Raw genomic sequence first — 10593 nt, 5'->3', positions numbered from 1 at the left:
GCGAGCCCCCGGCCCCAGCAGCCCCCGGATGCTCTGACGTCGGCGTGGTCGACACCCAAGGGGCACTCCGGCTGATCCTGGCTCCCAGACCTGTAGCTGGGCTGGAAAAGTGGCCACCCACATGTCCATCTGTCCATCTGGCAGGCTCTAAGCCACGGACAGGACCTTGTCACTGTTCTCTGGTTCTGTGGAGCTGGGGTGCCAGGCAGTGAGGCCCCTGCCCCAATTGGAGTGGCATCTCCAGGTCTTTCTCCATGTTGAGTCTCCAAGATGCCCAGAGGTGCCCGGCCTAACAGGGATGGGCTGCTCAGCTGGGAGAAGAGGGGTCTGGAGGAGGCCTCAGGTCCCTACTGAGCATCGTCAGTCAGGCATCTGATGTGGGGAAGCCTAGCTCAGCGTAGGGAGCGCTTTCTCCCAGTGGAGCTATGGAGCTGGAATGAGCTGCCACGGAGGAGTGAGCTCCGTTACAGCAGGTGAGCAAGCAGGGGCTGGGCACCCCGTGGGGTTGTTGCCTGAGGTGTGAGGCCTCCCAGTGATGCCTCCACATGTGCTCAGAGGGTTAGTTTCCTGACAGGAGCAATCGGGTGAGGCTGGGGCCACTTCAGCGGGAGAAATGATCGCCAGGAAGGATGCTGCCCGGATGGAGCCCACCTCCTCCTCCAGGATTCTGGTGTTCGGGGCTTGCTGGTTCTGAGAGTCTCTGAGTCCCAGTGTCCCCACTTAGAAGGTTCTGAGCTGGGACATCTGGAATCCAGGAAGCATCAGCCCTTTGATATGAAAGTTGGTGATTGTTTCATTTTGGCGTCTCTGATCCAAAGCTTCTGAGATTTGAGGCCAGGGTACTGGGCGCCCTGGGCAGCTCAGTGTCCGGCTTTGGGCTCTCAGCCCCTCCTGCTTCTTTTGTAGGACATGTGGCCACTAACCCATCTGCACAGGCCCCTCGGAGCCCAGGCTCCTCCATGTGGAGGGAGTCATTTTGGGATAAAACTGGGGCTCCATTCACCTGCCACTCAGTGAAGGTGGGAAGCCATGGAAATACAATACATAAGCTGGTGCCACTACTCCCCAGTGTCCAATTCAGGGGAGAAGGAGGAGGGCGAAGCACAGAGACCGAGAGAGAGAGAGAGAGAGAGACTGGAGAGATGGCCATTCTCTCTCACACTCAATAGTGACAGTGTCCAAAGTGGTCATTCAAGGAAGTTCCTTCCCACTTGAAATCTGGAAGCACCAGCATCTCTTAAAATTGCTTTCCTCATTTCCACAGACCAGAAACCCTTTTGGTTGTGAGAAGGGCCCAGGGCCTCCGCCTGGTGGTCTGGTGTGGCCCCTGGGATGGAGCTGGACAGGCAGGATGCAGCCAGGTCTGGGCTTTGCTTTGCCCCCACCCAGCTCTCGATGGGGGTCTCACAAAAACGGGGCACCCACTCTCACCTGCACCCCGCTTCACCTCTGTCCCCCCTTGGCCCGAAAAACGTTCTTCCACTCAAGGGACCAGATCAGGAGTCAAAAGGCCTGTTCCTCCCCCTGACCCCACCCCCCAACTGCTCGGTTGCTGTGTGACCCCCTGTGAGACTGATGCCCCCCAATGGACAATCAAGGGGTGAACAGTCTCTGAGCAGGTTCAGGCCTCCATGTCCACTGTGGCCCCTCAGCCCTCTGCCCACACTCTCCCGAAGGGCCTGCCTCCCTGGAGAGCCCTTATGCCCTGGCTGGACTGCCCAGTGCCTCTACTCTCTTGGACGTCTGTGGGAACATCCACCCCCGAGGAAAAGGCGCTGTCCACCCATTACAGGGGCACCAAGCAAGAGCCAAGAACCCTCAGCTTGGGGTGAGGGCACAGCAGAGACATGGCCACTTGCAGCCTCACCTGTGTGACTTTAGGAAAGTGGCTCAGCCTCTCTGGGCCTCTGTCATTTGACAGAGTTGGACAGAACACACTCCCGAGGCCTTTGACTTGGGGACGCTGCACTGGACTGCAGGCGAGGGAAGATGCACCCCAACCCTGACCAATGCTCCCCTTCCTCCTGGGGCTGGGGCCTCTGCCATCCCCCTTCCCCATCCACGTATGCAACGAGACCTGAGGCTCGGCGGGTGGACTCCTTGCTGTGGCCGGCCTTCTCATATGCAATATTTCTTCTGGCTTCTCATGGGGATGTTCATCCCAGACTTGACGTTTCCTGACACCCGTCCCGGTGAGCGTCCTGCCTGCCTATGCATTTTGGGAACAGTCCTTGCAACACGCCCCTCCCACCCCTAAAAGCTGTATTTTTCTCTGGCTGAGATGAGAGCATATTCCTTGTAAAGTATTTTTCTACATGGGGTTTCTTAGGGCTCTCGGGAAGCACTACAAGCCAAGGGGCTGCACTGCAAAGGCCATTTGGGGTGTTTGCACCTCGTGTCAATCTGTCTGTCCCACCAGGGACTGCAGTGACTTGGGAGTTGGGGGTGGGGTGCTGTTGGGATGATTTGCATTTTTTTAAATAAAATAATGTAAGTGCACCTGGAGTGGGCGTCTACTTTTTTTTAAATCATAGGCTGGCAAGTCAGCATCTGTTTGGGTCTTGTGACATCTCACCTGCTTTTGATTCATTATCATCCACTCAAAAAGCCTTTGTGTACGATGCATCATTCTAGCCCCCGGGGGGAAAAACAAGAACAAGAGAGATGAGATCCTGTCTGCACAGAACTTATATTCTAGCAAAAGACAGACAATTGACAAGTGAAAATATCATTTTTTTTTCAGGAATAAAAAGCAATGAAAACAAAATAGAAAGAGGGATAGTGACTGGGGTGGGGGCCTTTAGCTCAGGGGATCAGGAAGGGCTTCGATGAAGAGGTGACTTTTGTGCCAAGACCTGAAGGACATGAGTCAGCCCCGTGGAAACATGGAGGAAGCCTGCCCCAGGCAGAGGGCACAGCAGGTGCCAAGGCCCTGAGTGGGGAATGAGCTTGATGGTTCGAAGGAAGAGAAAGGAGACACGGAAGGGACTGGGGTTAGAGACCAGACTGGAGGTCGAAGAGCCCAAACATGAAGGGACCATGAGTAGGGACTATGGATTTTATTTTCTGTGCAGGAGGAGCAGGCCGCTGAGGCAAGTGATTGACGGGTCTGTTGCCTAGGTGGGGGAGGGGCCTGGAGGGCAGCCTGGGTCCCACTGGAGGAGCCACGGCTCTGTGTGGACAGAGGAAGAGCTTCTTCCCATCAGCTGTGTCAGATGGAGTAGCTCCTCCTTTCCGGGGGGATAGAAGCAGGGCTGGACCACACCGATTGCATTTGTGTGGCTGGGCTAGGAACACTGGGGGCCGCAGGGTGGCACGGGGCTCTGCTGGTCTTCCGGGAGCAGTAGCACCAGCCCTAGAGCCTGGCTGTGTTCTGAGAGCTTTGCAAGAATCCCCTGGATCTTCCCAACAGTTTGCAGAGGTGGCTCTGTTACCATGCCAACATCACAGATGCGGAAGTGAGGCACAGAGAGGTTAAGGCCACACAGGTAAGAAGGAATGGAGTCAGGATTTGCACATAGAGCCACAACACTCAGGGAGGGAGGGAGGGAGGGAGGTGCACAGCAGCCAACAGAAAGGCAGATAGCCAGAACAAAGAATTGGGGAGGGGGATATTTTATTCTAACATGGTCTATAAATCATGAAATACTGGGATTCCTTTGGTCTGGGAAGTTGGGGAAAGGACCCAGCAGGCTCCCTGACCTTCCCACTCATAAAGGGTGATGCGACCAGTGGGCTGGAAGGCTGCCCCAAACAGCGACCCGCCTGGCCTGTTCCCCACCTACAACAGTGTCGGGCTTGTGACCCCTAAGGCCGAGTACATCTGTGCCAACCACTGACCTTTTGGGGTCCCGCTGGCCTCCCCTCTGAGGTCCCAGTGTGCGGTCCCTACGTGCATACCTCCGGGACTTGCCACTTACCCACCTTCCAGCAACCCCAGCCCCACTCTTGCACTGGCAGTCACAGCCCTGATGGGATGGCATGCAGTCAGGCTTCAGTGACTGCACCTGGTGGGAGGCTGGGTGGGCAGGGAGGGCACCAACCTCAAGTTAGTGGCTCCCTCCCGACTCCCCATTGCTGGGCTTACAGCAGGATAAGCCCTGGCCAGGAAAGAAGGAAACGGAGCCAGTGCGGGTAGGTGAGGGCCTGATACATGATGAACATCACCTCTAATCACCCCTAAACCCTTACAGGGGGTGGGGGTTTGTCCCAGATGGGGAAACTGAGGCTCGGGAGACTATGGGAGATATACCAGCTGCATGGGGCTATGTGTGTAGCAGGTGAGCTTCACTCAGAAGGACCGGCAGACCCAGCCCAGGAGTTAGTGGGCCTGGGTGCGAATGACTCTTGCACAGCCTTGCCGTGTGCCCTTGAGCAAACCACGTCCCCTCTGGAAGCCTCTACCTTAGTGCCCCCAACCTTGAACACCTGTGAGGAGCACCCCGGGTGGGCCTGCAAGCCCCTCAGGACTGTGGAGCACTTGCCAAATGGAAGAAAGAACAGCCTCATCAAAATAGAACCCCACATGGTGGATTTAAAAAGGAAATGTTTATTTTCATGTTATAAGGTGATTACAAACTCCTCTAAAAAAAAAAAAGCAAAGATGGATTTAAAATATCGATATACATATGTATCTAGAAAGCAAAAGAGGAAACACCCTGCAAAATACAGGGATTCAGATCATAAAACATTTATACACAAAAGCTTGTATATCGCAAGACTGAATTACACACCAAGGGTCTTATTCAAATACAAATGTTCCTCCTCAGAAGAATCTCTTGTTGGTGGATTTTTTTCTTTACAAAAGTTTAAAATATCTTTAAAATATTTTGATGTTAAAAAAAAAAGTTCTGATGAGCCAGACATATTTCTGGAAGGAGGCAAAACCGCGTCCCCAGCTTTCTCTTGTGCTAAATACAGAGTCACAGTTGGTAAGGATTTGAAATTTAATGGGGGGTGGGGGGAATGGAGCTAACGCCTCAGTTTGAAGCCAAATGTATCACAAGACGCTTCATCCTTCGGGACCTTGTCAGAACACGTCTGCGTGACACCCACAGAGAACAATGAAGTGGCTCCCATTCCAGCAGGATGCATTCCGAGAGGGAGGGCCCGAATTCCTCTCCAGTTTTGAGATCGGGGGTTTGTTTTGTGGCTTTGTGCTTGTTGCATTTTTGCACAGTGGTATTTATAGCATCCATGTGGAAGGCCCAGCTTGGAGGCGCCCGACGGTGGGTCTGAGGTCTGGCTGGGCCCTCTAGCTGCCCAGAGGGGCTTTCTCTCGGTCCTCCCCTGGCCTGTCCATGGTGTCGGGGGACGGGAGGCACCTCTGCCTCCAGCACTGGCTGCACAGAGCACTTCACCATCCAGGGGGCAGTGTGAGATGCTGGCTGGGCCACTGGCCACGGTGAGGTGGGACCTGGTGACAGAATGCCCTGTGCGAGGCCGAGGGGGGCTGCCTTTCCCCTGATGCTTCACCACTGTCTCCGGGGCTGTGCTGGGACCGGAGGGACCAAGAGGGAAGTACGTTCCGCCCGGAAATCAGAATCCAAGGCCACGTCCTGCTGCCTGGGAGTGGCCTCCTCTGAGTCCTGCCTGGGGTCCTGCCTCTGCGCAGCGACTGGCTGCCGTGGGCCTCCGTCTCCTCATGTGCAACAGGGATCTGGACGCCTCGCTCACAGAGGGCCCCCGGGTGCAGGGCCAGGGCGACCGGGTGCACAGGCCCGAGTCACAGCGTGGGGGCCGGTTGGCCCAAGGATGGTCAGTGGGTAGAGGTGCTGCTCACCTCGTCTCCCAACACTGGATGGAGCGTTTCCTTTTTCCTAAAGGCTCGTCCGTCCTTGGTCTTCAGGGAGAACACCGAGGAGCTGCACTCGCCACGCGCACCTCAGAGGACCTGCAGCCGGAACTGACTGCGCACCGTCTGGTTCCGTCCCCCCTTGCTGGGCCAAAGTCCCTCCCCCCACCAGGCCTCCATTTCCCCATTTTATGAGAGCGTTCACTGCTCCCCCCCACCCCTACCCCCAGCCTCTCCATCACTGACTGTGTGGCCCCCTGTGGGGCTAACATGGCCCAGGCCCAGTGTGATGAGGCCTCTCCCTGGTGAGTTTATCCTGGGCCCTCACCCATTTCTGCATCCTAAATGCTCTTCAAACACCTCCCTCGCACCCCTTCCAGGTTCTGCGGGCAGCAGAACGTCTGACCCACCCGGGCCGAGAGTGGGCGCAGCACCGCCCCTTCTCCAGAGACAGGCGGACAGAGTCTGAGTGCCAAGGAGTTTCCTTTATGTGGAGACAGAGAGAAGCCGCGCGTTGTTCCACATTGTACTCATAGAGCCAAGGTCTGCGGATACACCAGAGCTAGGGGGGCAGACACGAGGGTCGCGATTGGAGACGGGTGCCCAGGGAGGTGTGAGGGGTGGGCTTGGGGAACGTGGCTGACCTTCCACCCAGCTGGCACCTGGGGACTTGGTCTGCATGTGTCTTTGGTCTGGAATTTGGTCTGGGAATCTGACAAGGAGAGGCCTTCCTCGGGCCCTTTCCAGGATGTTGCAATTTGCCTGCCACCCTGTGGCCTTTCCCTGGGGATCTGAGCCCCAGAGGGGAGATGTGTGTAGCCTGAAATGACCACAGGTGCCCAGGTAGCCACAGCGTGCCAAGCCCCCCTCGCTCCATGATCACCTGTCCCCAATCGCTGACAGTGGTTAGTTTACTAAAGTTCCATAAGACAGGAAAACAGGTCACATTGCTACTCGGTAAAATTAGGGGGGAAAAAACCAACAAAGTCCAATCAGACACAGCAGCAACCATCGACACATAGGAAAACAGGAACATGTCGGAACGGAACGGCCTGGAATAGGTGTTGTTTGGCAGAGCAGGTGCTTTGGAAACAGCGAAATGTGAAAGTTTACCAAGACAAGAGGTTCAGAGTGGCCTCTGCCCCTGGGGAGGGGGACAGCTAAGCCTCCTCGCTCTCTCGGATTGGGGGAGCGGGGTTCCAGGATTCAGAGAGCCCCTGCTCTGAATCTCCACCCTCCACCCCCCTGCTAGGCAGTCACTGCCGTTTGTGACGCTTCGGTTTAGTTTAGACTGAACTTGGAAGTGACTTTAAAATGGCACAGTTTAGGTCCAAATGGGGGCCAGGGTGGAGGTGTGTCCACACCCGGGATATTAAAGGTGAGTACCTTCCCTGCTGGTTCAGAGAGGACGCCATACTTGGTCGAGCCAGTTCTGGGGTGCCAGCCCCCCGAACAACCCCACTTCCTAGAAAACGCCCCCCCACGGCCCCCTCTCGGTCCCATGTAGTGCATTCTGACACCAAGGGACTGCGGGGGGGGGGGGGGGGGGAAATGGGGTGAAGATTTTTACGCCACCCAGGGTCTACCCAGCGTCGCACTTGTGACTAAACTGGGAGGAAGAGTGCTGAGAGCACTTTACTGGATTCAAGCATTCGCTAAAGGCCCCAGGACGCTCTTGGTACTCCCTGCGCGGAGCCCGCGTGGGCCTGGGCTGGGGTCTTAACAAGCGGTGCCAGGAGTTTCTCCCGGCCTCTGGGAGATGAGGGTGGAGAGATGAGGGGAAAGCACCCCTCCCCAACACCGGGCCACCCGAACCCTGGGCCACATCCTTTGGTCCACTCGCTCACCCCTCGTCCCTCAGCAAATACACTGACCTCAAAATAAAAGGTGGGGTTCTGTTTTTTGTTGTCAGGCCTCACCTCTCAGCTTTCAGTCAGCGCCTTTATTTGAGGGGCTGGTTCAGCATTTTGGCATCTCTCTTCCTGGTTACAAGTGTCCTGAGCCGACTCCTCACAGCCTTCCTTTCTCAGGCCCCTGTGGGCCTGGCCAGCGGGTGGGGCCCTCTCCCTGCTTCGACTTGAACCAGGTCTGGGAGGTACTACACCTTTAAAATGGGTTGGCTGTCCCAGGAAAATTCCACCCTGCGTTGTTTTATTTGGGGGGGGCTGGGGGGCAGGGAGGGGGCAGAACTTTCTGCCAGCTACACAAGCACCAAAGAATTGCTTTTGAAAACGAGATCTATTGCTGGCAAGATCAATTCAAGTGGTAAAAGTGTATGACAATCTCTAAGTGTACATATAATTATATGTAAAAAAAAAAAATACAAAGAAAAATTTACCAGTTCCCATAAAATACATCTAATTCAGTATGAAAGCTCTGCCTTGCCCCGGACTTCTGCCCATGGGTTGTTGTATTTTTTTTGTTTTTGTTTTTTGTACAAAATATCCCCAAATCAACACAAAATACACACACACATACACACACACGACACCACACACGCACCACACACACACACACACACATACACAGTAATATTTTCTGTGACAATTAAAAAAAAATCCTAGTGCAAATATAAAGCTCTGTAAACCTGGTCCTATGAGAATCTAATGTTAGTAAACAGCAGGAAAGCAGCCGTCGGCCCGAGAGAGCTCACATCATGGTCTCCACGATGATGTGGGTGGGCTTCATGAGGGTGCCGTTCATGGCCGAGTGGGAGCTGTAGAGTGCGGCCCCGTCTCGATCCACAGCCCAGCGGTTGGGCTCCCTCGGGGTCAGCAGGTACTTGAGTCTCTGGAGAAGGAAGGGGACAGGCATGGGCGGGAAGTCAGGCATCTGGTTCCCTGTCCCACGGCCCTCTACCCCATCTGGGTCCCGCCAGCGTGCCGTTCGGCCTTTCGCTAACTGCTCTCCTCTCTGCACCTCCTGTTTCATCCACCGGCAAACAAAGACGGGAACTAAGGTTCCTTGAGGTCCCTTCATCCTCCCAGCTGGCTGCCCACTCGTGAAATCTGTGAGGCAAAGAGCCCTCCCCCAAGGACCCCGAGAGAACCAATGGCAGAACTGGGACCCGGACGCAGGGCTCCTGCCTCCCAGCCGCCCTCCCCACTCCGTCAAGTGTCCACTCAGAAATGTAAGTAGAGAGCAGTTGTGAACAAGAAGTTGTCTATATAGGCATTCAGTTTATGATGTTCCAGAGCTGCTTACTAAAAGCTACGGTGTTTCATTTGAAAACCCAGATTTCCACCTTCTCTTTTAAAAATGGCAAGATCTGGCAACTGCAGGCCCCAGGTCCCCTCTCAGTAACCACTGGCCGAGCTGAGCGCACCGCTGCCGGCTGTAGCTTTCTATCACCTTCTCCAGGTCACTCCTGGGCCCGCCCCAGTGGCTTCCCGCACCTGGGTTGCCTGCCGGGTCCCTGAAGGACCGGCTGGAGGCCACAGGTAAAGGGCGAAGGGGGGGATGCCAGCAGGAAGGGCATCCTGCTCCCCTTCCATCGCTCCCCTCTCTGCACATCTGGTACAGTGGGGTGTGCACGCGGCAGGAGGGACAGGAGACAAAGGCCCCAGACAGCCACTCGAGCTGTTTACATGGGGGCTGAGATGCCACTGGACTCCTCCCAGGACAGAGCTGGGTCTGTAGAACCTGGCTCTGGGAGACAGTCATGGCGGGCAGATACCTGGGCAACCGGTGCCCGTGGGAGCCCCAGGGACACATAGCAAAGGCAGATGGCTGGTGGTTCAACTGCCTTCAGAGGAGGGGGTTAGGTGTGTAGGGAAGGAAGGGGTGCAAGTGTGGGGTGGAGTGGATTCCTCACCCACCCCTTCCTCCTCCTCCACACCAGCCCCACTCTGACCAAACCATTACACTGGGGCTGGAATGATGTTTAAAATTAGACTCTGAAGCCCTGCCTGGTGGGGCTCAGTTGGTTGGAATGTCCTCTGTACCCCACAAGGTGGGGGGTTCCATGCCCAGTCAGGGCACATACCCAGGTGGTGGGTTCGATCCCCAGTCAGGGCCTGTGCAGAAGGCAACCAATCAATGTTTCTTTCTCTCTCTAAAAAAAATTTAATAAAAAAATAAATAAAATTAGACTTTGAAGGGACACAAATTAGTGACCTGTTGGGTGTCCTTGTGTCCCACCCCCCATGGTTGAACTATGTAATTGCTCTGGGTACTGACCAATCAGAACAGACATCCAAGCCCCTCTGCTATGCTTCCAAGTAACCCTTCAGTTTCAGGATGGTAGGGCCATTCTGGGAATTCCCGGGGAGGGGCGGGGTTGATGTCGTGTATGTGTATATACCCGGAGGGCTGGGGCAGTAGCTATTGCCTGTATGTCCCCGGGCTCAGTATTTCAATACTTTCACAAATAAAAGGGCCAGTCTGGCTGAATACTGGGGTCTTCCCCTGTGTCCTCTGAGGAAATACAAGGAGCCGAAGCTGCAGGAACACCCCAGGCCGAGCGCCATGCTTTCCTCCCTGGCACGGCCCTGCTTACTTCCTCTGCCTGGGGAAGGCTGGTCGCTTTCTGCCAGGCCTCTCTCCCCCCAACACCTCCAGGCCATTCGCCTGCCCATAAGGAAACCCACCCAGTCCAAGGGGAGCCAGGGCCCCAGGACATCCTGGCTCCAGATTTTTAAGAGAATAACAATAAAAACAGCCCAGAACAAAACAGTGCAATCTTGGAGCCCACCCAAGCCCAAAGGTTAAGGGAGATTCTAAGAAAAGGATTTCTTGGAAAGTGCCCTGGAATCTACAGTATTGTCTGAGGAATTTCTGGGAGGAGGTGGGAGGCCGGG

At 55.3% G+C, this 10593-nt stretch overlaps 2 protein-coding genes across 3 annotated transcripts in view; one reads left to right on the top strand and one right to left on the bottom strand.

Moving 5' to 3' along the window:
- Nucleotides 1–6199, top strand: part of GRIP2 (glutamate receptor interacting protein 2) — a 54879-nt gene extending 48680 nt beyond the window's left edge. The window contains exons 25-27 of the mRNA XM_005870124.2: nucleotides 5615–5757; nucleotides 6025–6099; nucleotides 6175–6199. Coding sequence (XP_005870186.1) covers nucleotides 5615–5757; nucleotides 6025–6099; nucleotides 6175–6199 — 243 coding nt within the window. The remainder of the gene's footprint in view (nucleotides 1–5614; nucleotides 5758–6024; nucleotides 6100–6174) is intronic.
- Nucleotides 4529–10593, bottom strand: part of SLC6A6 (solute carrier family 6 (neurotransmitter transporter), member 6) — a 68022-nt gene continuing 61957 nt past the window's right edge. For both annotated transcript variants that reach the window (XM_005870018.2, XM_005870016.2), the window contains exon 14: nucleotides 4529–8584. In XM_005870018.2, coding sequence (XP_005870080.1) covers nucleotides 8444–8584 — 141 coding nt within the window. In that variant the 3' untranslated portion in view covers nucleotides 4529–8443. The remainder of the gene's footprint in view (nucleotides 8585–10593) is intronic.

Source organism: Myotis brandtii, unplaced genomic scaffold (assembly GCF_000412655.1).
Source record: "Myotis brandtii unplaced genomic scaffold, ASM41265v1 scaffold312, whole genome shotgun sequence".
NCBI classification, from domain to species: Eukaryota; Metazoa; Chordata; class Mammalia; order Chiroptera; family Vespertilionidae; genus Myotis; species Myotis brandtii.
This window is presented reverse-complemented; position numbering and strand designations above follow the sequence as displayed.